This window comes from Cololabis saira, chromosome 15 (assembly GCF_033807715.1).
Source record: "Cololabis saira isolate AMF1-May2022 chromosome 15, fColSai1.1, whole genome shotgun sequence".
Classification (NCBI taxonomy): Eukaryota; Metazoa; Chordata; class Actinopteri; order Beloniformes; family Belonidae; genus Cololabis; species Cololabis saira.
The window spans coordinates 18,786,259-18,810,386 of NC_084601.1; the positions used below are offsets into that span (position 1 = coordinate 18,786,259).

Genomic DNA, 24,128 nt, shown 5'->3' on the forward strand with positions numbered 1-24,128 from the left:
CTTTTTTTAGATATTGAATTAGGCCTTTGACATCTTTGGACCATGGAAACTCTGTTATGGTTTCTCAGTTTGGAATATGTTCCCCTCACCTGTGCCTGCTACTTTGCCTGATTCCCAGTTTTTGGATTTTTGCCTGCTCCCTTTGGTTTTGTCTGCCTGATCTACCTGTCTGCCCGTTTTTTGACTCCTGCCTACGTTTGACCTGATTAAAGCCTTTTTGGACTCTGATACTGTTTGGTGTTGTGCTTTTGGGTTCTCTGTCTTTTTGAGCCGTGACAAACTCAGTCACGACACCTTTATCATGTGCCATGTTATGATGATTTTCAAATGTCATCTTCATTTTCTTCTTGTGATGTCCTCATCGGATGAATACTTCATAAATGACATGGGCTCTTTTCACTGCTCTTCAGTTGGGGTGATCTCAAGATGAAATTCCTTTGTGTGGGTTTGAACCTCCTAGCCAAGCAGCCTGTGTTGCTTTCAGGATCATAAAAATGTTCCTTTAAATTTACAACAGGATCAATCAATTTAAGAGCAGGTTTTGTGCAACAAAGGGGAGTGCTTGTTCAGTTATAAAAGGGTTATTAATAATTGTCTAACAATAGTATAGTTGTAAATAGATTATCAAAATGAATAAATCAAAACGGGGCACCACCTGAATGTCAGGAATGAATAACTGAACAGCACAATCAGTCTCAAGATAACTATTATTGTGTGTGTGTGTGTGTGTGTGTGTGTGTGTGTGTGTGTGTGTGTGTGTGTGTGTGTGTGTGTGTGTGTGTGTGTGTGTGTGTGTGTGTGTGTGTGTGTGTGTGTGTGTGTGTGTGTGTGTGTGTGTGTGAAACAAAGTGGCTGCGAGTCCATGTGTTGTAAACAAAGAAACTGGCGGACTCGAGAAGGGGTCGAGAAGAAGAAGGGAACTTTTCTAACATTTCTAGAGCACAGAAGTTTTATTCCATTGCAAGAGTTTCCTTGTATAAAGATGGAATAAATTAATACATTAAAAAAGTAACACTATAATGGCACAGCGGTTTTTATTATTCATTAGTAAGTTAAACATAGGTGATAAATCACACTTAATAGTTACTGCTGACATAATAAGAGTGGTGCTTTAAACTCTATTATCCTCTGGACTCCTTATATCAAGTAAAATAAATAGATTAGATTATCCAATTATACAAAAGGCCTCCATCCCCTATAATGCTATGTGCAGCACCCCATAATGATGGCTCTCTTAACATGCAGCTGAGAAAATGCACATCGACCACACATTCTGTTAAAGCTTTAGTTAAATACTGCTGAACACTGAGTCTTTGTCTGTGAGTCATAAACCACACTAAAAGTTAGATATTACTTCACTCCTCCGAGTATTCTTTATACTGTATAACTTGATGGTATATTCATGAACACTCACTTGTAGCCATGAATGGATGACACATTTAACTTTTTTTACTTCACTGCAAGTACCGCCTCTGTCCCAGCTTACCTCCGCCATGACTTTGACACAAGTACAGGAATTGCCACACACCACTAACAGCAATGCAGAAGCCCACGCAAGTTAGTATGTACTGGGCATTGTTATCCCACTCGGACCGGCCCACTACAGTACGTCCTCCTTCTCCATTCTCTCCAGATCGTTATTGCCAGGGATTCGAAGTACCAGTCCTGGGTTTAGGAGTACCAGTCTGTTGGTGGTTACATGTGCAGGGAAGCACAGAGCCAGTGTCTGCTGCTGCTGAAACTGAGGTACATCTGAAAGTCCGCATAGGAGCCTTCAGCAATCTAAACACAAATGTATGATCTTTCACTACTTTGTTGCCTCCCACTGATTAAACAATGAATGCTATTAATTTGTAGGAACTCACTGTTCAAGTTATCAATTAAATAAAAAGCAACTAAGTAAAACATGGTGCATCTACTGATAAGGAGAAACTAAGAAGAAAACTCTTTCTTTCACATAGATGTAGGAAGCAGTAGTTGTTCGTGTTGTTTATTTAGTCATTAATTGTTGGTCCTTATTTTAAGGGGCTTATTATGGGCATGCCAAGTAGTGGCATGACCATATTACAATTGTTCAAAACAGCCCAAGGGGCAATGTTGCTAGCATTTTGCTAACAAGCTAAAGTTGCAAAAATCCCCCTGCACAGCCACGGGTGTACAGCACCCCGCTGTGATATGGATTTTTTTTTTCTTTTTAAATGAAACATGCCCGAAAAAACGAGGAAAAACATGAAAATGAAGGTGATATATTAGTATACAGAAAAGGTTTCCTTTTCTTATTCCGCACACTTTTTTTGTCCGTTAATGCGGCCCGAACCGCAACGTGCACCCATGCATGGCATACATCGTTAGATGCGTCTCCATCGTGCCTCAATGGGCATTACTTTTCTCAGTCAAAAGTGTTACCGTGACAACGCTAACGTCTAGCAAGCAAAAAAAAGGGCAAAAGTTCCGTACCGTTTTACTCGGCTATACTTTATCGTAAAGACATCGATCAAATTTTCAAACACTCGGCCCGATTGGCACTAAAGGACCGTACGACCTCATTATGCCAATTATTACAGTTTTTGCGATATTTAACTTTCAATTTAAAAAAATTTCCATTTGACTTTGGACACTTGTTGCTACGCAAAAGGTTATCGTAGTCCACCCGCAGCTGAACCGGCGGGTGGACGGGCGGAGCGAGACACTGCTTAGCCTCAAAGAGTTCGAGGAGGGCCGGCAGGCCGTGGAGCGGAGGCTGGAGGCTGCCAAGCACCAGATCGAGGTCCAGGAGGCTCTGGGACCCCAGGCGTGCAGCACTAAAAGCTTGGAGAGGCTGAGGAGCCAGCAGCAGAGTCTGAGGTCCCTTCAGCCTCAGGTGGTCTACCTCAGGAACCTGGGAGACCCGGTGACCAGGAACCTGGGAGACCCGGTGACCAGGAACCTGGGAGACCCGGTGACCAGGAACCTGGGAGACCCGGTGACCAGGAACCTGGGAGACCCGGTGACCAGGAACCTAGGAGACCCGGTGACCAGGAACCTGGGAGACCCGGTGACCAGGAACCTGGGAGACCCGGTGACCAGGAACCTGGGAGACCCGGTGACCAGGAACCTGGGAGACCCGGTGACCAGGAACCTGGGAGACCCGGTGACCAGCAAACTGGGAGACCCGGTGACAAGGAAACTGGGAGACCCGGTAACAAGGAACCTAGAAGACAAGGAAACTGGGAGACCCAGTCTCCGAGGTGGGGGGGAGTTGGCTAGGCCGGAGGGTCCCCGGCCCAAGTCGGGCGATGGGGGTATGTGGCAGGGTGGAGGATTGGGCGTGGTCTGCGGGGGAGCAGCGCACAGGTGGCGCGGGCTTGGATCAGCTGTTTGGGAACAGGTGTGTCCAATCAATATCTCCACCATGCCTGTGCTCTTAAGGAGTGGGCTGATTGCCCTGGGGGGGTCTGTAGAGTGTGATGACACAGAGTTGTGTGAGACTCGGACACGACGGCTGTCGTGTGTGTGCATGTATGTACATGTCTGGTGACGAATAAATGTAACCATTTCTCCGCTAAACCTCGTGTCCTCATTCCTGTCAGCTGACCCCGGTAGCACGAGTTGGCTACACTATTCAAAGATTATTTTACCCCATTATGGAGCAAAATTGTTAATGAAAATAAATTCATAAACAAAAAACTGAAAAACAACCCTGGAAAAAAATGGATAAAACCCATTGATGCTTGATTTTGTAAAAACAAAAAAATACAGTGTAAGACAAAAATTACATGTGTAAATGTCTTGAAAAGAATTAGATCTTTTATTGACGATCTTTGACAACAATATTTAAAAAAAAAAGCATTCTTTTTACATATCACACATGCATTCAGTAAAGTTTCAGTACTTAAAGATCTATTTCTTCTTTGGAAATAGGTTTCATCTCGATGAAACTCCGACTACAACTTGTGCAATCAGGTGGCAAGACTGACTCAACCTCAACCATGTTGTGATTTTTCTTAACTGGCAGTATTTATACATTAAAAACTTTTCTTTTATATCTATCAAGCTATTATTCAAGTTTTGTTATTTGGCTTTGACGGGTGATTATAAATTGGTAGCCCACATATACATGCATTTTGGGTCAGTGACAAGTCAGCCAATGTGCCAAAGGTGCAAACGAACACGGTATCAGTGTTGATAGTTTGGTAAATCTATCAGGTTTCTTTGTAAAACGCACAGATTCTTTGATTGTTGGTGTGTAATTGGTGTGTAATAAGGTAAAGTGAACTAGAACAGCATGAACTAATGTGAAAATATTTGTTTCATCTACTTGTTTGCTATGTGATAAAACTGGCCATATGTTTCTCAAAGTGGTATCTGTGTAGATTTAATTTTTTATTTTGTTCTTCAACCGAACACACATGTACTGTAGCCCTCCAACAGCTTGTGTGATATTGGTATAATTTATAACATTTGTGAGCTGCATTTGAGATGAATTTCTACCCTGAGAATGGAGTTAGCACAAAGCCTGTCACCTGTCATACTGTATCATTTACAATATTTCACAAATAAGGAATCATTGATTTTGATATGTACAATAATACAACTTTAGACATTCTGAGTCTCTTTACCACTAAAGAACAGTTCCTTCCCAGTGCTACTTATCACAGAATTTGTCACATAATTTAAATTCTATGGTAACAAAGTGGTACCAAAAAAATGGCACCAAACTCCATGATCAAACATATTAATTTCAGCTCCGTCAGCCTAGAAGTTGTCAATCTGTTGCTGTTTCAGTCTTTTGTGTGACTTTCCTATTGTGAAGCCATAATTACACAAAGACACATGATGTTAAAGATAAAAAAGATGGAAAACATGGGATATTATCATTATATCATACTGAGCATACTGCATTTTAGAATGCGTAGAATGTACACTAACACACCAAACGTCTCACAGAAGGAAACTAATAATTTCCTACTTTAAAGACTTTCATTGGAAACAACTTATTATAAAAGTCACTTCTTGTTGACGTGTACATCTATCATTACAGATAATGAGAAAAAGCAGAATAGAAAAAGTGCAGATACTTGTCATATGTCAAACCTATCTAAACCTTCGCATTTGCATTCATTTGTAATTTTGCAGAAATCGTGTCCACTGGATCTTCTTTGTAATTCTTCTGCTTGCAGCACTTCTTTTGTAGGAATTTATAGAGGGCGAAAAAGGGGATAGACAAACAGGGAATCCCAGCCAAGATGAAGATGATGATGTTGATCCAGGAGGGAAAGGAACGCTCTTGCAGGGTGGGAAATGTTTCCTAAGGAGAGTCAAGACAAATCTTTGATTTAATGCTGAACATAAAATAAAATTAAAACTGTGGTAAAACCTTTGAAGCCTTGTTTTCAAAAAAGCTATCAGGATGATGGCCACACTTACCGCCTCTGGGTCCCAGACCAAATAGGTGGGAATCTTGGTGACTTGAGTTACAAAGTAGAAAATCAAAATGAAGATCATAATGAGTGGACTAATCACTCTCCACGTCACCTGCCAGAATATATTGGGCTTGTGGCCAATCATAAACACGAGGTCCTCGTTAAACCTGTTTTGGAACAATAAGAAGGTGGAATAATGTAGCTGAGTGTGTAAAAAACATCCATAAAAGATGACTTTGTAGTCTATTAGTTACAGAACATAAAGCAGCATATGTAGCTGTTAGGGCAGGTTCAAGTGATGTTTGCCACAGTAGACTCCAGCTTACCACTTTAGTCTGAGCCAACTCTGAGTCCCAAATTATGAAATGAATAAAACACGCCATCTATTGTTTGTTTTACAGATTTGATCAGTCACATTTAACTTCTTTACTACTGTCATCAACATTATAAATGATACATATTTTCCATAGGCCTCACATAGTGTTGCTGCCAAAAATTCAATTGACATGGAGAACTCACAATTTAAGAATGTTGAAATGTAGCATTTCTTCTGTTTAGAAGGTAAAATTTTCAACCTCACTATATACACTTCCAAATGTATGTACTTATTTATTTTTCAGTGAGGTTTTTTATTTTTAAGTGAGGTTTTTTTTTTAAGTACTTCTGCATTGTTAGTATCCTGTCTGCAGTAGATCATTTTGGAGAAATGCTTCTTAATAATTGTGGAGGACATCTGGGATATCGATCCAACCCCAATTATAAAAAAAGTAATACATGGATAAATGAATAAAGCACTTAGGGTAAAATACTTTCAAGATCAGGGTTATAATTCTCTCATCATGAATAATGTTTTTTTTTATAGAGGTAATAATATTGGTAAAGGTTTGCCAGTGACTCACCTGTCTATACCGTAAACGTAGACAACTGCGAACATTTCACAGAATCCGATGACCAGAAGGGGGATTGAGCCAGCAAAGTTGTCAAAAAGAGCTAACCAATAGCTCCCTGAACCTTGTGTAAATATGAATCCAAGAAGACAAGAAACTAGACAGGTCAGACCTGAAAACACAACAAAAACAAGCTGTTAGGCTCATATTTGTAGACACCATACAGTATGTTTTAATTCAATAACGAGTAAGAACATTACCACAGAAGACCTCTTTGGGCCAAGATTTGGGCAGGATTTTAAGATCTTGCAAAGGAACCACCACCCCCTCGATGTTTCCAAACATAGTTGACAGGCCAAGACAGAAGAGCATGACGAAGAAGAGAACAGACCAGAGAGGGGAAAGAGGCATCTTGATGATGGCTTCTGTGAAGACGATGAAGGCCAGACCGGTCCCCTCAACACCCTGAAGAAATACAGCAAATATGCTTCAGGGTGATATGTCAGGATCTAATGTAACGTTATTTTTGTGAAACCTAAGTTATACAGTTTTCTCGGAAATAGAAGCAAATGAATAGACAATAACAGTATGAATCTACTGACCTCGCTAAGGAAAGTTTGCATGTCACATCTTTGTAGATCCAATCCTGAGATGATGTCTTGATTTGTCTGGTTGAGCTGGGCCAGAATCGTGTCGTAATTGTCTTGTGTGATGTGGTTTTCAGAGAAGTCAAAAGTATTCGTCAATTTCAAAAAGTTGCTGTCAGAAAACAAACGAAGAGGGGACATTGGCATGAGTTTGGTTTTACTTAACTAAACCATGCTCACTGCACTTGGGTGTTGAGTGTTTTTAGGAAAAGTAGGAAATTTGAAACTCACTTTGCGTAGCAGTCGTCATATTTTTCTGTTGCTCTAAAGCCAATTATAGAGTAGATGACTGTTGCAGAGTATACTGAGGTGCATCCATTGATGATGGAGATGAGGACTGCGTCCTGCTCACAGTTGTTGCTGCAAGAACATTTTATGAGGAAGTTGTATGAGAGAGTTGCTCAATAGTGGGCTCCTCTGTGATCATGAAACTGAGACATCGTACTCACTGAACAGAGTTGTAGCTGGAGAAGGAGATGAGACCACCAAAAGCCAAGGAAAAAGAATAGAAAACCTGAGCCCCTGCATCCAACCACGTTGAAGGATTCATTAACTCATTTACCTTAAAAAAAGAAAAAGTAATGGGTCAAAAGATGTTCCAAATAACATGCTAATTAAAATGCTAAAATAAAGTTGGCTGTTATGACAATTTTGTTCTGGGTTCACTCCATGTTATTCTTCATTATCAACTTTTTATCTGCCTTGTGATGAAGGTTCATGACGGATACGTTGATACATTTCTTATCTTTGCTCACCTGTGCTAGGTATCATGTTATTTTGCACATTTTATGATACTGGGTATAAAGATAGATTTTCTAAAGTGTTTCTAAAAACACTCCCTTTTAGCCTTTGATAAGTTAGATAGAGTTAGATAGTCATAGTCATTTGTAAAATAAATGTAATGGTGTCAGTTTTTAATGTTTTTATTTTGGTTTTCTTCCTTCATGTGAAAATATAAATAAAAATAAATATTTGCTATCCTTTAATATTTCCGTCACTGCCAGAAGCGTTTAAATTCTTGAATGACATGAAAGAAAGGAAAACATTTTTGTTAGCACATGTCAAAAGTGCTTACATCAGGTGTGAAGAGGAACTTAATTCCAGCTAAAGAGCCTTTAAGAGTGAGTCCCCGGATGAGGAAGATGGTGAGGACCACATACGGCAGAGTGGAGGTGATGTACACAGCCTGAGAAATGAAAGACAGTCATTTTATCCAGTGGTCACCGACAGAGCACTGCATCTAGCCAGACACAGGAATCCCTGCAATATCAGATTCCTCAAATACAATGTGATTTTCACACCTTGCCAGTTGTTTCGATGCCTCGAATACAGCAGACATAGAGCAGAGTCCAGGCTCCTGCCAGACATAGCACCATCCACCACTGCAGACCTCCAGATTCCTCAATAGATGTTGAGGTGTTCAAAGTCTCTCTGTACCAGAAGTAATCAACGGTGGTGCTCTGCGCACATTCAGCCAACAAACCTGCACACGACAGATACATGTACAATCATAAACTGTGAAAAGCAAAGTATACGCTTCTTAATTTAGAAGTTTTTACATCAGGGCATAAAACAAAAATCTGGTAGAAGTTGATGAACAATTCAGATGAACAACATGCAACATATTGTATGAAAACCAAACCAACTTTGGCCAACTCTTGACAACATGGCGTCAGTAAAATGGTGTTTGCAGAGTTCTCTTTACATCCCTCTGCAGCATTTGAATGACACTGATGTCTTGTCTTTTATTAGGCCATTGCAAGACCTTGATTCATTTTTATTTAGGAGGTTGGGATTGTTTTCCTGTTGCATGACGCAGCATCAGCCAAGTTTTAACTGTCGAACACATGACCTTGTGTTGCTCACATTGAAATAGAATGTATATAGTCAAGAATAAATAATGTAAGAAGTTGCATAAATAAAATATTTCATTTCATGTTCACTTAATTCATAAAAGGGGGTCAAAATAATAATGTAATGCTAATCAAACAACCTGATGGAGTTCAATACCATAATTGAAAGTTGACAACCATCCCCATCCTTGGCTTCACAGACACTAAGCTCCCCTACATCTTTCCTACAGATGCAGCACCTCGGGATTCGGTGCTGCTCTCTAAAAGGTGCAGCAGGGACAGAAGCGAGTTGTCGCTTGTGCATGTTGAAATGTAAATCCCGGTATCCAGCTCAACAATTAGAATTCCTCACCCTTAAATGGGCAGTAGCTAAAAAAATCCAGGACTATATGGGAACCCTTTCCTTGCCGTCACTGATAGCAACCCATTGACTTTTGAATTCCAGCTACAAAACAAGAGCAACAAGCAGCAAAAGCAAGACGCTGACGAGATAAGCTGTTCAGGCGTCCTCACAGCAGATTATTTGATAACATATAATCACAGAAAGAGTCAGAGGGAATACAACATTTCAATAAAAGGCACTTCTCAGAGACTGATTATCCTAATTTGAATGACAACACTATCAGTCATCTGTGAGAAGCATGTGGTTCACCAAGTGATCAGTAATCCTTCTGGTGAAACATCACCTAGCTTCACCTTGGTTGTGTCACTTGCCCAAAATCTGCCAATGAAAGCTGTACCTCTCATTAACATTGTGGCTACAAGAGCACTCGAGTTGGTGTGCATGGATTTCCTCAGTTTAGATCCAGATTCCAGTACCACTAAAATACATTCTGGTCATTACTGACCATTTTGCGAAATATGATTAAAAATATGAGTGTATTTTCCTGTATTAGTTACAACTGAATCATAGTCTGAGATATTATAAATGAGTTGAATAAAGTGTGACTTACCTGAATGTTTTGTTTTGCTTTATATATGTTTTATCATCCGCGTTATAACCCGGTGCAGTTTATGATCCGCAAAATACGGTATATCATATTTTGTAGTACATCTATAGTTGAATTTACTTGAAGACCTGACTACCAGATGATTTTTTATTGTTATGGGCATGCCAGTAGTGGAAGGTAGTGGCTAGCTCATATTGTAGGGGGTGCATGCCAAGAACCTCTTGAAAAAGAATTGCAAAAAAAAATAAAATGCCAGAAAAACAGGAGAAAAAAAACAAGATTTTACAATGCAAAATGGCCCGGAGGGCCATACAGTGGTTAATGTGGTTTATTGATCATTATTAACCACCCCAAACACAACCATATCCACCTGAGACAGAACCAGAACCACCCCAAACACAAGCAGCAGGAGGAGACAAATGGGCATTAGGCCCATTTCAAAATTTCCTGAAATTTTCTACTCTATTATTTTATCATTATTATTATTAAAAACAGAGCATCAGCTAACTTTACCACAACCTGTACTGTATTTGAAGCTTTTCGGTGACATGTTGGAGATGGTGCCGTACCTGTGCCGTTAGCATTTAGAGGACATTGGCTCCAGGGCAGAGGATCTTGAAAGGAGTTAAAAAGATACCACATGATCCAGGCCATGATCGTGTTGTAGTACATGCCCACCAAACCGGAGACACACATGGATGCAATACCTACAAAAAGAAAGGAAAACTGATTGTACTCACAGTTCTTTCATACAATTTTTTATCATTTCCAACTCTTTTGTTTAGGATGTTCGGTGACATTTGTATAGAGCAAAAAGGGTACATGACTAATGGAGAAATTAATTGGCTGGCATGTAATTGGTCTGATAAACGCTAAATGAAAACAGAAAACATTTATTTAGTGATTCAGGGCATTAAAAGATTTGAATATAAAAGTTTATATAAAAAAAATCCTTGTCAAGATTCTTCATTTATCATTAAACCAGCATCCCGGCACAACTAAATACATTTCACCACAGCCTGTCCAAAGAGAACAAAAAAACTAAACAAACAACACAAGACATGGGTAGACATGTGCTCGAGGCTGCAGCCATGGGTAGGCACTGCCCTCTCATTAGCTCGAAAAGGGAGGGGGGAAGAAAAGAAACATGTGTCCTCACAAGGACACAGTGTGATATTTAGAAAAACACCTTGTCTTATCATATCCTGAGTTCATATCAACCACATGTGCATGATTGTGTAATTACACACCAACTCCGGTCAGGTGAGGATTAATCGATCTCCAAACACCCACGCTGCCCTTCCTCAGACGCTGGCCAATGGCAAACTCGATGTGCAGCAGCGGGATTCCCTCCAGAACCAGAAGAATGAGGAACGGGATCATGAAGGCGCCTGGAAGTGCATCATTCACATTTGTAATGAGTTATTAGTGGGCTATTATTCATATAGTTTGGTTCAATATAATTGCCATAAATATGGTTAAAAAAAACAAAAGAAATATGGAAATGATTACATAGCTGTGTTACAGAAGAAGAATCAAGATCACCCAGTCTCTTGATCAAAAATATATTGCCTCAAAATCTGTAAAATTATGACCTTCTTGGTTCCAAAATTGTTGCATGCCAACGTCTGCCATTTAATGCCATGACATGATAATGTTTTGCATTAAGAAATTAATACTCAGGTCAGTTCAGTTAACATACTCAAATATTGTCAAGGCTTCAGGGATTACACTTTTGATGATACTTTTCACAGCTTTTGATGTTAAACCATCGCAAATATGTCAGTGCAGAAATATTAAAGTTAAAATGTGCTTCTACAGAGGCAGGAGAGGATGGAGCTCAGTTTCATAACCTTCACTCTGCAGAGACTTTGCAGTTTTTCTACTTGCCTGTCATTCGGGGTTGGGAATACATACATGGATGATTCACATTACACATTAAAAGTACATGGTTAGAGCTGTTAGTTAAAACACACATTTAAGCTTAAAAATGCTTAATATTTAATCTTTAATCAGGCTTTTAACTGACTCATTTAACTCTTTTAAATTTCTTATGCTCACCCTTATTTGTATTGGATCTTACTGCTCTGTTTTATATTTAGTTTATCCTTTTTTATCATATTTTATTTTTATTTAATTTCATGTTTTATCTAAATATTTTAGTCGTTATTTATGGTCTATTTTATACATTCTACTGTCTTATTCTTTTAGTTTTTAATGTCTTGCTTTCTAGACATACTTTTAGGATTTTATGTTATGTTATACTTTTTTAAACTCTTTTACTGTATTTTATCCTGCTTTCTTGTAGCTTTTAGCTCCAGTGTTTCCTCATGGGGAGCCTCCATGCTGGGAGTGACTCTGGCCTGCAGGGGGTCGTCCTGGGGGTGGTTCTGGTCTGGATGGTTGTGGAGCTCTGTACCATGGCTTCACCGCTGTGGTGTGGACTCCTCTATCCGTCCGGGCCAGGATGGTCTCTGTGGAGGAAACCCTTGTAGCTGCGAGCTATGAGACCTCCTGGCGTGGACGGCTCCCTATTACCGTTTCCTCACCTGGATCCTCTGTGCCTAGCCATGTCTGCACCGTGTGTCTGCGTGTGTGTCTGTGTGTGTAACCTAAGTCAATTGTAGTGTGCTTGTGTCTGCGGGGAGGGGGGCAGGGCATTAATAAGTTTTATGTTTATTTGTTTTATGTTAAGCACTTTGTGTTGCATTATTTGTATGAGAAGTGCTATATAAATAAAGTTTGATTTGATTTGATTTGATTAATATGTATATAACTTTTTTAAAGCGCTTTATAAATAAATAAAGTTGAGATAACTTGAGTCAAGTTGGCATCACATTGTGTATTTTACCATCTCAATATCTGTGCCTATGCTTTTATGGCATTTTGGACATGTAGCAAGCGTCCCTTCACATTGTTGTGTATTTGGATAAAATTGGATAATTAGGGTTTCTGAAAAATCTGAACGGGCAAAATCAGTATCACCTCACTGAAAAATTGGTAATCGGAATTGTAAAATTGCAATTGATGCATCTGTACAAAAAGACATCTCCAAAACCCAGATTGTCTTATTATTATTATAAAATTAAAAAAGGGAATTGTTTTAGCTTACCTCCTCCATGGCTTTGACACAGGTACGGGAACCTCCAGACGTTACCGAGTCCCACACAGAAACCCACACAGGTGAGCAGATACTGGGCTTTGTTGTCCCACTGCGGTCTGTCACCTGCCTCCTCTGTCTCCATCCTCTCCAGTTCTTTGTGAGATGGAATCCTGTCATCCAAACTCGGGTTTGGCAACTTCAGCTTCATGGTGGCTTCTTGTAATCTTCACTTTACAGTGTATTTTAAATTGTAGGTGCTCAGTCTTCAAGTGGAAGTGTCCTTTCTTAAACAATCTCCTCTGTGTTAACAGTCGCTGTCTCTCTGTTGATTGCCTGTCTTTCACTGCAAATGATTACTCTGACCTGTGGTACCTAAAAGGCATTCATCATAATCTCATTCCTGCCTCCTGCCTGTGTTGTATTATAAAATGTCACCAAGGTTAAACGGGAAAGGTCCAGCCTCCTAGATAATAGTTAATAAATCACTGGAGATGCTGTCATCTACACTTTTCCCCGATCAGAGTTTGGTTTTTATGAGTCTGTGAACAATGTGATGCTGGAGAATCTGACAGAAAAGATTTTTTTTTTTTTATTATTTATTTTGGACGCCAAAACGAAATTATCACATCACTTTCTTACATTAAACCCTTGAAAAAGCAAGTTTGGTTCATTTTGTTTCACAGACAAACACACAATTAAGATGCAATTGTCATGAAATCTTACATTAACCAATACAGTGAGCATAAACCTTAGTGTCCTCTTCAGATGGAATGATTAACCAGGGACAGACTGGTGTCGGCATTTACAGAAACTGTGAATTGCAACGTCAGTATAAAGCTGCCATACCCAAGGCTATTTTCAGAAAGCCTATAACGCCTACAATTACACGTGCAATGAGTGTTTTACCACTGCTATATATATATATATATATATATATATATATATATATATATATATATATATATATATTTATATATAAAAATCCTTTATAAATCCTTATCGACACAATGTGAAAGTGACACTCAGCATAGTGTTAAACCTTCAGTTAATTCAACTCTTCTAAGAGTTAATATTTGACACTACTCTGTACTATCAAAACACTTAAAGCTTAAAATAATGTTTAAACTTTGACAAAACAACACCCGATTCCTGCTAGAGTTGAAAGCTGTTAAATATTATACATCCAACATTAAAAACAAATAAAATGCAATTTTTGCAATCCTCTACATGAGCGTAGTTCTAACATTGCAAAAGTAAAAAACTTTTGAAGTTCTCATTAAACTTCAGAAGAGAAACATGAAGTGTTATATATAGTGCTGTCAAGCAAAAAAAAAGAGCGATTAATTAATTAAGATCAGTAATTAATTAATCTATCTAATTAATCGCTTTTTTAATCTCATCTAAAAATTGCTGATAAAAGCCCTCAACTGAGTTGTTTTCCTTTAAATTCATTACATTATTGTGGCAGATCAAAAGATTGATATATAACAAAAAAGTGGCTTTATAAAGTAATTTATTAATTTTTTTAACTGACTTGAACAGATGCAGTCCTAGCTATTTACATCTACTTGGCAAGAATATTCGCCATCCTCTCTATCGCAGACTTGCGCATGTGCATTGTTTTCCACCCCACTAAACAAACACAGATTTCATAATAAAGGCAACTCACAAACAGAAAAAGTAAAGTTAGAGATTAAAAAATAGATTCAGCGATTAAAAAACATAACGCGCTAAATATGCCTGTAATTAATTTATTGCAATTAACGCGCTAATTTGACACCCTTAGTTATACAGTATGACACATTTCAAATAAAGACAACCAACCAATCCATCTTTAGGGGGAAGAGAGAGGAAGAAGAAAAAGGACCCTTTCATTGGAAGGCACAAAAGAATAAAATAAAATACTGCCACATTCTTCATTTATTGGCTACAAAGTATCACCTATAACATCCCAGACTACCTTTTTAGCGGATTCCTATTCAGATTCAGTGTTCTCACAATGTATGTAAACATTTTCAAAAAATTAAGAATGTACCAAAAACATAGCAGCGTCCTGGCTGAGTGGATTTCAAGAAAAGTGCTTTGCCATGGTAAAAAGCATGAATCAACAATATGTGCCTTACAAGACTGTTGGCGGTAACACAACAAACAAAGAAAATAAGATATGGAGAGGTTAAATAAAATGCGAACCGTATCTTGAAATACAACCACTGTACTGATAAATTATCAGCAAACGTTTTGCCCCTGTTCTGTACATCTGTGCCTGTTAGGTCGCGTGTCAACCGCAGCAGTCTCGCCCTGATCTCTGCAACATGTGAGTTCTCCTGAACCCGGGCGGAGCAACATCGGGACGGTAGACATCTGTCTGTATGAGTGTGTACATGTGTTGGAGCATTTGATTGGCCAGTATTTGTGCCAAGCTGGTAATCGGCCAGCTGATTTTGTATTTGTGCCAAATACAAAATCAGCCTTAAAGAGTTCATCAAAAGCTCATTTCATTTCATTTCATTTTTATTTATTCTGGTCATGGAAATATGCAAAGAAAAGAAGCCCTAGTGCAATACATAGTGAGCTAGTTGACTTGCATGGAATGCAATGCTTGTCCAGAACCATGGAGAAGTATTGGATTGTGCTCCTCTTCATACCAACAGCAAGCAGATACAGTAGGGTTGAGTGCTGCTGGTGATGGCATCGAAATGTCCCTGGATGTGCGTTCCACCCTAAAGATACATTAATAAAGATGATTAATTTGTTATACCTGCAGATCTGGGAAAATTAATGCATTTTCCTTCTAACGTTGCAAACTGCCAAGCTTAATTCCCAAGCATCCCAGCTGTCTGAAAGAGTAAAAAGGGGAAGAAAAAAACCAAACCCAAAACAACTACAACTACAAAAACAAATCAGCCAAATGAAATCCGATACAACCCTTCTTGAGCACAGTAAAGTGTTTCTCAGCTTGTCTTGCAGAAACCTTGCGTGACCTTTTGTGTCCTTGGACTGTTAGAGGAATCAGGTGTATTAGGGACGAAAAATGAAATGAATATACAAATAAATAAATACACATATAAATGTATCAATGCATAGATAAATAAATATGTTTTGCTCAAGAAAATGTATTTGTCTATTTATTTACAGTATGTTTTTATTTGTTTATTTTATAATTTTTTGTGTATTTACAAATGTACTTATTTCTACATTTATTTATTTCTACATTTATATATTTATATGTGTATTTATTTATACATGTATTCATTTCTAATTTTATTTCTGTATTTCTACATTTCCACATTTATTTATCTATGCATTTCTGTCCGTGTACGTTAATGGTGTGGGTGATTCTAAAAATGTGTATGCAGCACGATTGCTTAACTGGGAGAATCTATTAATTCCGTACTGTGCCATCCTCCATTGAATTGTTCGATCAGACACCCGGAACAAATTTGCGATGTCTGCAGCGGTGTGGCCTGAATGGAGGTGCGCTACAATGACTCCTGAAGGTGAACATATAGTCCTCTGTTTGTCTTCTGTGCCACAAAAGGGGTGCTGGTTCAGTTATTAGAAAGTTATTAACAATCGTCTTACAATAGTTATTAATAATGAATAAAGAAGATTACGTATCTAAATGAATTATCAAAATGAATCAATCAAAACGGGGCACCACCTGACTTATCGGGGAAATAATAACTAAACAGCAAAATCAATCTCAAGGTAACTGTTATTCCCTATGTACCAGCCTGTTGCCAGGGGTGGCGTTACAGAACAACAGTGAAGGAAGGAGTCCGAGCACAGACCTTTGCAACCAGCAGCTGTGACAAATGTGTATAAAATAAACATCTTCTCTCATTCAAATTAATCTGAATTTATTTAAAAGATAGTGAAACAACACTTGGGATTAATTCTGATGGCTAAACTACACATAAACAACAACTAACTAACATTAAACACAAACTTCAGATCATCTATGTGTGTGTGTGGGTGTCAGCACATATGTGTGTGTGTGCGTCAGTATGCGTGTGTGTGTGTCAGAACAACGACACGTGGGCCTAAAACAAAATGGCGACCAACATCACGTCACGTAAGACCTCAAAGAGAGATAGCGGACACGCTTTTCAAAAAGCTGAAAGTATCGGAGGCCTGATGGCCGGGATACTAACTTGTCCGTGTGGGTTAGTAAGGAGGGAAGGAAACGTGATCTCTCACCACCGATACCTTTATCGTTCTGCTGTTTCTCACTCAGGAGCCAGTGTCTGGAGCTAAATCCATGACACCCGCTCTAAGCTTTTGACAGGGAAACAGGAGCACGAACAGCTTCGGTAGTGAGGGAACACGTTATATGGGTGCCCTTACACGGGCTCGTAACAATATAATACACAAACGTAAACGTAACTGTATGAGAGACAGTCGGCGCATTACACAGTAATAAGCAAACAAACAACAGCAAATACAATCAACGCTAACCGCTTTAAACTAAAGCCTGGATTATGGTTCTGCGTTACGCCAACGCAGAGCACACGCCGTTGCTGTGACGCCGTCATGAACCCTCCGGACTACTCCGACACTCCATTTCGCCGCGGTGCAATACCCACCGAGAGCGATAGGGGGGTGTGTTCTTTTCCTGAATGGTTTATCCAACTTTTCCGGTCACAGTGAATCAAAGAGATAAGGACAACTATTGTGCAAAAAACAAAAACAAAAAAAAATCACACACACACACGAAGAAAAGAGCACTGAAAGTTCACGATTGCTTCACGAACCGGAACCGGAAATGCGTTGCTGCCAAGAAAACCAATCACAGCCCTCTCGGTCCGCATTGGGTCTGCGTCGCCTCGACACGTAGTTACAATTTTTGGGAGGTCGACTCAACAAAACGTTGGAACATTTGCGGGTCACTCTGTTGTAACCCGAGTGGGCTTTCACGAGTGCAGCTGGATGGCACCTCGGCTGATGCTGGTCATTCTAATCAGAGATGAGGTGTAGTCATTACAAAACGTATGGACAGTAGACGTTTCCCTTGTGATGAAAAAGGTCGGAGAGAGTGAGATTTGGGAAGTCGCTGTTATTTAACCAGCTGGGACGCGCTTCGCATCAGCAGGGCCTGCAGACCAATTCACTGTCCTTACTGTCCACGCGTGACCTCCATCCTGCCACCTTTGACACCTTTAAGGGCAATAAACTGTACTAGGACTGTGGCCCAACAGCCACCTCCCATTCCAGAAGTGCTCTGCAGTGAGACAGGGTATCTATATCATCCCTGCAAGGTGTTGGGCCACAGTCCGATATGAACTATGGATTGTGTGATTATATTGACAGTTGAGGCCTTGGGTCAGCTTTGAGGCCCAGTTCTGGGGCCTCAGGCTGAGACCAGCCTCGAGTTTATGACACTCAACCAGGATTTGCATATGTGGCCCGTAAGTTTTAAGGGACCACACTCTGATTGGACACGAAACCCAAACTGCAGGAAGGGCCGCATCGACTTCCTGGGCGCAGTTATAAAGGGCAAGGCCCCCCCTCTCTCGCTCTCTTCTCTTTTGCTCTCTCCCCTACAGGACCTCTGCACCTCGGACCTGCCGAGAGGTTCCCTGTGAGCGACTAGCCACAACCTCCCCTCCAGGATCGTTGATGCGTCCGTTGAAGCGACTGTTTTGCAGCGCTGCACGAGTGACCCACGAGGTTCCGAGCCCCAGAAAGCCGAACCAGGGACCCTGCATGCCTCGACGTGAACGCCTTCGGACCGACCTGAAGCTGAAAGAGGCCAAGCTGCTGTGCCAAGCTGCTGTCCCCTCATCCACAGTAAGGAACAGGAGTGAGAGAGAGAGCCGCTCCTTATCAGGATCCCCTGCTGAGCGTAACCCCATTTGTTCAACAAAGAACGCCGACTGGCCAGACCAAACCACCTTTTTTTCTTCAACTTACTTAAGATTCACGTAAGAGGCTGTTCTGTGTCTGGGCAGAGAAACTTAGTTAACACAAGTTTAGTTTTACGTTGTGAGCTGGACCGCTGATCCTGCCACAACTGTGTTTATTAGCTTAAAGTGTTTTTGTTTATCTTATTGTTTGCCTACTGCTGCATCCACATTGCTGGATCTCGATGTTCTTCCACAACAGAAAACAAAGCTCTTCATCATTTCCGAGTAGAACGACCATAGAGCACCAGTGAAGTTAGTTTCACATTGGGGCGCCTCTGTGTGGGAAACATCAGAAGAACTTGGGTTTCTGGTAGTGAGAAATTATTTAAGTGTGTCTATTTACTTAACTTTTCTGCGCTCATCTCTCTTCTACTAAACCCTCTTATCTCGGTCATAAAGAGAACCCCCGAGCCATTTTGAGTCACGTGACACACACACACACACACACACACACACACACACACACACACACACACACACACACACACACACACACACACACACACACACACACACACACATAAATGTAATCTGAAGTTTTGTGTCATGTTTAGTTAGTGTGTTTTTGTGTAGTTTAGCCATCAAAATTTATACGAAGTGTTGTCTTACCATCTTCTTGACACTTGTGTAAATAAATTCTGATTAATTTGAATGAGAGAAGTTGTTTGTGCTTATTTTACACATATTTTGCTGGTATATTGCTGATTGACAAAGGCCTGTGTTCGATCTTCTTCCTTCAACTATTATTCTGTCGAATAATTTACCTTGAGACTGATTTCTGCTGTTTAGTTATCATTTTTCCTGATTACATCAGGTGGTACCCCATTTTGATTAAGTCATGTTGATAATTCAATTTGATAAATAATCTACTTTATTAATTATTAAGGACTGTCCTCCGACAGTCATTAATAACCCTTTGATAACTGAACTAGCATCTCCGGTGTGGCACAACAAAGGGGAAGGAGCCATGGTGTTCAATGTAATAAGGGAAGTTAGGTAATTCATTCATATTCATTTATTATCATTTTGCACACTTGGGATTATTTTGGTACGTGTTATTTAGGTTTGGAGGAGTTATAGTAAAGTGACTGTCAAGGACTTGCAGATATTTTCTCACACTGGACGGATGCTTTAACTCCACATGACGTTTCAAATTTGAAGTTAAAGAGGCAGACGTTTGGACTTAATGATAAGCGGAGGCATCATCTGATGGGCTCGCTGACGCTGTGTCCGCAACGTCTCTCTCTTCACTGGTCCTCGTAAAGACTGCATCAGGGCACCGTTGCCATGCGAGCTGGTGCCCGTTGTTATGCTAGTGTGCACTGCATTGTGGATAATGTAGTGTGAAGTCGTCGAAGCTGAAACTCACATAATCTGAACAGTTCAAATTCCAGTTCGTGATTTGCAGATCTGGACAAGTTCACGTTCAAGTTCTTTATTTGCAAATATGTTGCGTTCAGTTCAACGTTCTCACAGAAATGAACGTGTTCAATGAACGCCTTCATTTGAACTCGTTCATGCACCACACTGGCGAAGGTCCAGCTCAGTGAAAACAGTGGCTCCCTCCAGGAGTTTGAACGCCTAGGACAGGGATATTCAACTGGTGGCCCCTCGGGCCACTTGCGGCCCGCGAGGAGCTTTTATGTGGCCCCTGGTCATATTTCAAAAAAAGGGGGGAAAGTACTGTTGTCCCGACAATCGGCCGCCCGATCGATCGGACGTCACTTCAGGGCGGCAAGCGAAACTAACATGGTTTACATATAGCATTTTGTTAATTAATAAAAGTTTCAGATGCTTGGTAGCCTTTTCAGTTGGTTAATGATTCATTGGACAGTGTTTGTACATGTTAATCTCTGTTGGAGATGTTTTTTACTACTTCGGATTTTTTGCCAGTGTCGCACAGTGATAATGTTTGTCACATTATTTGTTATTAACTTCTATTGTATAGAGGACTTGTTTACATCATTAGGCTTCTAAGATTTAGAGATCTAACATTTAGAGATTCATTTGAATCTCTAAATGAGGACTTGGCATTTAAAATGGACTTCTAAGCGTCCTATGCGATTGTTTTGTTTTGCTGATATAATGCACTGATGTGTCATAAATAAAGGAGCTTATGGTTAATATTTTGGTTGCTTATTTAAAATATCAAACTGGCTACTATGGAGTGAAATGCTTGTGCTCAATGCTTAATATAATATTCAAATAAGAAAATCTTGGTGGAAAGTGGTGCTTTGTCATTATGGCGTGTTTTATTAAAAGTAGGTCAATATCAACTTCATTAAGTTTGCACAATGCATGGTTTCAAAATGAATTTGCATTTAAAATAATATTTCTTTATCTGAATATTATATTTAACATTCACAATTACTAAATCTGGAGACAATTAATACATAATTATTATGTAAACTAGACAGATATATTATCCTGCTCATTCCTGTGCACAAATGTATTATATATACATAAATCTTCGTCTTTGAGTGCAAAATACATTTTGAAAACCCCCAAATTTTCCGACTGCGTGCTTTGTGCGTGCACGCAGTGCGGCCCTCTTGCAGATGTGGCCCCCTGCCTAATCTAGTTGAATACCCCGGGCTTAGGAGATACCGGTTCGTTATCGTGATGTAATTGAGGCCGCGGTAGTGTATGCAGGGCCTCAAAGTCTTGTCCTTCTTCTGGACGAAGAAGAACCCGGCCCAAGCCGGGGACGAGGAGGGAGGGATGTTCCCGGCGAACAGAGAGTCATTGATATAGTTCTCCATCACTTTTCTCTCCGGTGCAGAGATAGAGTAGAGGCCGCCCCGGAGAGGACTGGTACCAGGGAGGAGGTCAATGGCGCAGTCGTACGGCCGGTGCGGTGATAGGGAGGTGGCCTTGGACTTGCTAAAGACCTCCATGATGGTACTCAGCACACACGCCCACCAGGTCAGGGGCTGAAGTGGAGCAGGGCGGAGGCTGGGGGGCGAGGGCCTGCTTCAGGCAGACTCGATGACAGGCTGTCCTCCAACCCAGGATGGACCCTGTTGCCAAGTCAATGTGCGGATTATGGCGACAAAGCCAAGGGAACCCGAGGAGGAGCTGGATGCGAGTTGAGTCCTGGATGGAATGAGATGGTCTCATGGTGGTTCCCAGAGAGCAGCATCTGGACAGGGACAGTCTGATGGGTGACCGCTCCGAGGGCATGACTGTCCAGGACATTGGTGGGCGCGGGCTGAGGCAAAGGGACCCTCCTAATCTCCAACTGCTGGGCTAACTCGCCGTTGATGATGGAAACATCTGCTTTAGAGTCGATGAACACCGCCAGGGTATGGGAACCCCCCGGCAGGAGCAGGCGGCAGTGGCAGATTGGTCTCTTGATGGGGGAAAGTTCAGAGGGGGGTTCACCAGTGCGTCCCCAGTTACTGGTGAGCCTTATACTAGGTATTTGAAGATGAAATGTCCCTCTCGCCCACAGTACAAACACTGCAACGGCGCTGGCACTCCATCCCTCTTTGGATGGTAGCTGCCCAATTAAAGTCATTTGGGTGGGCCATAAAAGAGGGCTGCTTGTTGCTCACAAGGAGTCTGGTGGGGCATAGAGAAGGGGTCTCCTTGCCTCTTTTAAAATTAATTATTGAAAACTGGAAAAATAAAGAACCAACTATATCCACTGAGCTGAAAATTGCATCTCCTTTATTTTGTTTCCTCCTGAAACTCCAAGTCCTGGGATGATCGCAGTGGAATCTCACAATACTGTATAATGTACACTGACCAAAAATATAAACACACAAAGTAATTTTGCCTCAATATTTGTATTTTCAACACCAAAATATTTGAGAATAAACACAACAAAATATCAAATGTCAACAGTGCCTTAACAGTAAGGCAGTCGATAACTTCTTTAGAAGAGTATAACATTCTTGAGCTGTCATATGACTCCGAATTCTATTCTCAGACTTCTTCTTTTTTTTACTATATTTTCTTCCGCTTGGATCAGTTCTCACAAAACATGGAATTTCATATTACTTTTATGCCGATAACAGCCAAATTTATATTCCACTGAAGAATGAAAAAGCTTACTCTGCTAAGCAATTGCGTTGAGTGCGTTGATTACTGTAAATGAAGGCATGGCTGTCATTTAATTTCTTATACTCAAATGTTGCAGAGCTGTAACTTACTATATATATATATATATATATATATATATATATATATATATATATATATATATATATATATATATATATATATATATATATAAAAGTGACTGTGTCGTTAAGAGAATTGTGCAGACCTCAATGACAAGCTGATGAAGATGATTAATTAGAATCAGGTGTGTTAAAGCAGAGAAAACTCTAAAACATGCAGGACACCGGCCCTCGAGGACCAGGATTGGTGACCCCTGATCTAATCGTTTACCCCTATTCTCAGTTGCAATATAATAATGATAATTTACAGTCCATCCATCTTCTTTACCCTCTTAATCCTGTACAGCAGGGGACTTCAATTCCTGGTCCTCGAGGGCCGGTGTATGCACAATACAAATGACTGTCATTAACAGATTTGTGCTAACCTTGATAACATGCTGATGATGACCTTTCATTTCAATCAGGTGTGTTAAAGCAGAGAAACATCTACATCCCTCGAGGACTGGAATTGAAGACCCCTGTACACCTGTACAGGGTCACTGGGGTCTGCTGGAGCCTATCCCAGATCATTACAGGGGTACACCCCAGACAGGTATCCAGTCTATCGCAGCGCCAAAGATATAAACAGACAACCACACACACTCACACACATTTCTTTTAGCAATTAAGAATAATCAGTCAATTTAACATGCATGTTTTTGGATTGTGGGATGGAAGCTGGAGCGAACACGAGCACAAGCAAAACAAGCACAAGAGGAACAGGCAAACTCCACTCCAGGCCTGGGAGTTTAACCAGGATTCTTGCTGGGACCACGCCACCTTGCTACCATGAGCAAAAATTTCACCAGCCCAGCCAAGATGAATTAGAATGTATGATTAAATAATAGCATATTTATTTCTGAAACATTAACATGGTCTCTGCATCACATAACTAGCTGAAATTAAGCTTGAAGGAGCAAGAAAGATAGCATGACTGCAGATACTGTATATCTGTTGTTGCAGATTATTTCTTCGACACACTAATAGTCTGTGGCAATACACTACATATTATTTATGCATTATGACCAGTATGCTGTTTTAAAAGGACATGTATGTCCATTTTGGGCCTTCCTGCTGTTCCGGTTGACAGATAGTGATATCTGATCCTTCATGTCCTGCATGAAGGATTAATTAATATGTATATGTGATGAAGCAAATGACACATTCATGTATCTGGAGTTTTTAATCTAAAGTCTGGATGTTAACTGAAAATA

At 40.3% G+C, this 24,128-nt stretch overlaps 1 protein-coding gene across 1 annotated transcript; it reads right to left on the minus strand.

Moving 5' to 3' along the window:
• Nucleotides 1-3,820: 3,820 nt before the first annotated feature.
• LOC133460465 (sodium-dependent neutral amino acid transporter B(0)AT1-like) lies at nt 3,821-13,241 on the minus strand. Its single transcript, XM_061741019.1, has 12 exons — nt 12,852-13,241; nt 10,990-11,130; nt 10,309-10,446; nt 8,238-8,419; nt 8,012-8,122; nt 7,386-7,498; nt 7,168-7,296; nt 6,892-7,048; nt 6,550-6,754; nt 6,302-6,461; nt 5,407-5,569; nt 3,821-5,287 (listed from the first exon to the last, which is right to left on the minus strand). The coding sequence occupies exons 1-12, from the start codon at nt 13,048-13,050 to the stop codon at nt 5,078-5,080; spliced, it is 1,908 nt and encodes a 635-aa protein (XP_061597003.1). The 5' UTR covers nt 13,051-13,241; the 3' UTR covers nt 3,821-5,077.
• Nucleotides 13,242-24,128: the final 10,887 nt, after the last annotated feature.